Raw genomic sequence first — 4,679 nt, 5'->3', positions numbered from 1 at the left:
AGAGAAGAGAAGAGAAGAGAAGAGAAGAGAAGAGAAGAGAAGAGAAGAGAAGAGAAGAGAAGAGAAGAGAAGAGAAGAGAAGAGAAGAGAAGAGGTTTTCCCCAGTCCTGGGGGGCTCCTCCTGCTTTCCTGTAGCTGATCCACACTCTGCAGGCAAGGACCTACGTGTACAAAAACATCTTTTTTTCAAGACAAAAAATACAGATTACATATAAGAATATGATATATAAATAGAAACACAAACCTAACGCATGAAATAAAGCTAGAGACGCGTATATATTATATATTTAATCTCCATAAATGCACGCTGCGAGGTGTGTGAGCTAAAACAAAGTGTGGGTGTGGCTGTGACGGGGCACAAAACGCTCCCCTGGGCTCTCCTGTGGCACCGGGAGCTCTCCCATCGCCTTTTCCCGAATTTTGGCAGCTGCTGAAGGAGCCGCCCCCGTGCCCCGTGCCCGGCCCGTGCCCGGCTCCGCTGCGGAACCCCGCGCTCATTAAAGCCCCGCTCTGGCCGCTTCTATTCTTTCCCAGCTTTTTTCCTCATCTATTTATCATTTACCAGCTCATCCATATGGAAGGCATGGCTTGCACTTCCCTGAGAACTGTACTTTTAGGGCTAATTGATTCGGGTAATTAATTTGTTCTACCTGCTGGATCAGATGGAAGCGCTGTCCGTGTGCCCAAGGATTAGCACTTGTCTTTCTAACATCTTTCTTAATTATCTAATAGCATGGGTTGTGCGAATTCTGCCTCTATTAGAACACTTTTACTATTAACGGCAGTGATTGGAATTGTGATGACAACTCGATTTCAACAAATTAGAGCTTAAAATCAGGAGATGAAGGAGAAGCGCCTTCTTTTAATTTCCCTGAGTTTAACATCAATAATTAGAGCAATTTTCCGAGATGCGAACCGAAATTATCTCGGCTATGATGTGGTGTATCACCCTCATTTGAGCAAATTGACTCCGGGGAAATGAATGGTGCAGATTAGAGGGGTGAGGAAAGGGGGAAAAAAAGACAAACAGAGGAAAGACCCAAAAAAAAAAAAAAAAAAAAAAAAAAAAAAAAAAAAGTGTTGGCGCAACAGAGAGCGGGGAAGGGACGGGAACAAAACCGCGGTGGGTGAGAGCAGAGAGGGAAGGGAGAGGCTGCGAGCGAGGGGACAGGTTGGGAGCGGAGCGTGGGAAAGAACCGCTGGTCTATCTTCCCCCAAGTTTTTCTTCTTTTTCTTTTTCTTTTTCTTTTTCTTTTTCTTTTTCTTTTTCTTTTTCTTTTTCTTTTTCTTTTTCTTTTTCTTTTTTCTTTTTCTTTTTCTTTTTCTTTTTCTTTTTTTCTTTTTCTTTTTCTTTTTCTTTTTCTTTTTCTTTTTCTCCCCTTCTCCTCCTCCTCCTCCTCCTTCTTCTTCTTGTTCCTCTTCTTCTTCTTCATCTTCTTTCTCTTTCTCTTTCTCTTTTTTTCTCTCTTTTTTCTTTTTCTTTCTCTTTTTTTCTTTTCCTTCTTTTTCTTTTCCTCCTCTTTCCTCCCCGTCCTCCTCCTCTTCCTCTTCCTCCTCTTTCTTCTTCTTCTTCTCCTTCTCCTTCTTCTTCTTCTTCTTCTTCTCTTCTTCTTCTTCTTCTTCTTCTTCTTCTTCTTCTTCTTCTTCTTTCTTCTTCTTTCTCTTCCTCTTTCTCTTTTTTCTTTATTTCTTTTTTCCCTTCCCTTTTTTCTCTTTTTTCTTTTCTTTTTCTTTTTTAAAATTTATTTTCTTTTTTTTTTTTTTTAAGGGAAAAGAGGGAGGTTTCCCCCACCCCGTGTTTGGGAAACGCCCCGGCGCGGCGCTGGGAGCGGGGCTGGTGCGGAGCGGTGCGCGGGGGAGGCTGCGGAGCGGCTCCCGAGCGGCTCCCGGGCGGTCCCGGCCCCCTCCCGGCCCCCTCCCGGCCCGGGGTGGTTCGGGTGGCCCGGCAGGTCCGTCCTCCCCCCCGCTCGCCATTGGCTCAGCGCGCATCCCCCTTCCCAGCGCGCCTCAAATGCGCCCCGCGCATCCCCGGCCCGCCTCGCCTCCCCCGGCTCCGCCAGCGCCCTTCTGCCTGGGGGATTAACTTCAAAAAAATATATTATCGCTGTTTATTTTGACTGCTGATTAAAAAAAAAAAAAAAGTCCATTTATTTATTTCTTTTCCTCACCGTTCTCATCCCTCCCCAGCCGGCCGGGGGTGCAGCGGCCGCCCCCTGTGTGGGCTCCGAGCCGCGATGAATCTCAACTTCACGGCGCCCGTGCACCCCTCCCCGGCGGGCAGGCCCACGTCCTTCTTCATCGAGGACATCCTTCTGCACAAGCCCAAACCGCTGCGGGAGCTGCCCCCCCGAGCCCTTCCCGGGCTCGCTGGCGGCCCGAGTGCCCCTCCTGGACTATGGGTACCCCCTGGTGCCCGCCCCGGCCCTGCTGGCGCCGCACCCCGCCCTGCACAAGCCGGAGCATCACCACCACCACCAGCCCTATTTCCTCACCGCCTCGGGTAAGTGCGGCGGGCTTGGGGCGTCCAGCGGGGGGGACAGAAGGGGGGACAGGAGGGAAAGAGGCGCTGTGGGGCTGCCGGGCAGCGCTCTGCATCCCTGGCTGCATCCCCCGGGCAGGAGCCGCTCACTTAGCGGATGCCCGAAACCTTGAGGGTCTCCTTCTCTTTGCCATTAATTTTATTTTTTATTATTCTTTTTAAATCTCTTTTATTTTGGCACCGTAACCTCGCTTTTCCCTCGCGTTGTCCAAGCGGGTTTCTCTTTCCCGGGGCTGCCGCTGCTCTCCCGTACTCCGGGGCTCTGCCCGTCCCCGGCCCGTCCCCTGCCCTGCAAGGACAAAACCTCCCAGGTTTCCCGAGCCGTGCGCCAGCGGGGCCCTGCAGGATCGCTTCCCCTCTCCCGGTGTTTTCCAGGGCTCCCCCGGTTTTTTCCATGCCCATTTCGTTGTGGTTTCCCCCGCCGGGAGGGTCCAGCGCTGCCCGGGCTCCCTTCACCTTCCCGGGGTGGGCTCGGCGGGGGCGCAGGGCTTGGAAAATCGCCCCGTTTTCAGCACAACAAAACCCCCGAACCCGAACCAATCCATCTATCCCCAAAACGAAATAAACGAAAAAAATAACAAAAAAAAAAAAAAAAAATTAAAAGAGACAGAGGGAGAGCCCACCCCGAGCTGGCGCAGGAACAGCCCGACATTCCCGGGGGTCTGTCCCGGTGCCGGCTCCCTGCCCCGCCGCAGCGAGGGTCCCCGCGCTGTGTCCCCCCAGGAATGCCGGTGCCGGCGCTGTTCCAGCACCACGCTCACGCCGAGCTGCCCGGGAAGCACTGCCGCCGCCGCAAAGCCCGCACCGTCTTCTCCGACTCGCAGCTCTCCGGACTGGAGAAGAGGTTTGAGATCCAGCGGTACCTCTCCACGCCCGAGCGGGTGGAGCTGGCCACGGCCCTCAGCCTCTCCGAGACGCAGGTACGGGCGGCGGGGACCGGGTCTGGCCCCGTCCAGCATCCCCACAGTCCGAGGAGGATCCCCACACCCCGTCCCTTCAGCATCCCCCGCACCCCTTCCAGCATCCCTGCATCCCCTCCAGCATCCCCACATCCCCTCCAGCAACCCCACATCCCTTTCAGCATCCCCACATCCCCTCCAGCATCCTCCAAATCACATCCCCTCTGCATCCGCACAGCCCATTCAGCATCTCCGGGATCGCTTCCAGCATCCCCACATCCCTCTCAGCCTCCCCACATCCCATTCAGCATCCCCAAATCCCCTCCAGCCTCCCCACATCCCATTCAGCATCCCCAAATCCCCTCCAGCCTCCCCACATCCCATTCAGCATCCCCAAATCCCCTCCAGCCTCCCCACATTCCATTCAGCATCCCCACATCCCCTCTAGCACCTCACATCCACCAATCCACCATCCCCACTTCCATCACCTCCACCATCCTTCTCCCTTTAATTTTATCACTTTTTCCCTTTTTTTTTTCTTTTTCCCCCAATCTTTCTCCCACTTTTTTCCCTCCTCTCCCCAGGTAAAAACCTGGTTCCAGAACCGCCGCATGAAGCACAAAAAGCAGCTGCGGAAGACTCAGGACGACCCGAAGCAGGCGGGCGGCGAGGAGAGCGGCGAGCAGAGCTCCCCGGAGCCCGAGCTGCCCGAGCCGGCCGGGGCCGAGCCCCGCAAGGGCCCCGCCGGCCCCTTCCTGCTGCAGGACCCCGAGGACGAGGTGGACATCCTGGAGGACGGGGACATCTGTCCCCACCGCCTCTAGGAGAGCCGGGGCCCTCCGGCCTCTCCGCGGCTCTGCCCCGGCCCCGAGGGTCGCCCCCGCTTCCCCCCTTGGGCTGGGGAAGGGGACACAGCTCGGGCAGGGGGCACAGCTCGGGAAGGGGGCACAGCTCGGGCAGGGGGCACAGCTCGGGCAGGGGGCACAGCTCGGGCAGGGGGCACAGCTCGGGCAGGGGGCACAGCTCGGGAAGGGGGTGTGGGTACGGGGACAGCCCCCTCCCCTCCCCGGGGAGAAGGCGGCGATGCCCCCGAGGGGGCCGGGACCCCGCGGTGCCCCCCGGCATCCCCCCAAGGCTGGGCTGTGCTCGGGAATTCGGGGCGGGGGGAGCGAAACGAGCCGGGTTTGCTGGAGGTTCCCCCTTCCCTCACAAGTGTCGGACTCGTCCTCGTTCCCCGAACT

At 56.2% G+C, this 4,679-nt stretch overlaps 1 protein-coding gene across 1 annotated transcript; it reads left to right on the top strand.

The window, feature by feature from the left end:
- Nucleotides 1-1,699: 1,699 nt before the first annotated feature.
- On the top strand, nucleotides 1,700-4,481 carry BSX (brain specific homeobox). Its single transcript, XM_063417791.1, is given in 4 exon segments — nucleotides 1,700-2,360; nucleotides 2,362-2,500; nucleotides 3,263-3,459; nucleotides 4,023-4,481. Coding segments are annotated over 4 exon segments (702 nt in total). The 5' UTR covers nucleotides 1,700-2,234; the 3' UTR covers nucleotides 4,263-4,481.
- Nucleotides 4,482-4,679: the final 198 nt, after the last annotated feature.

Source organism: Prinia subflava, chromosome 22 (genome assembly GCF_021018805.1).
Source record: "Prinia subflava isolate CZ2003 ecotype Zambia chromosome 22, Cam_Psub_1.2, whole genome shotgun sequence".
Taxonomy (NCBI): Eukaryota; Metazoa; Chordata; class Aves; order Passeriformes; family Cisticolidae; genus Prinia; species Prinia subflava.
This window is presented reverse-complemented; position numbering and strand designations above follow the sequence as displayed.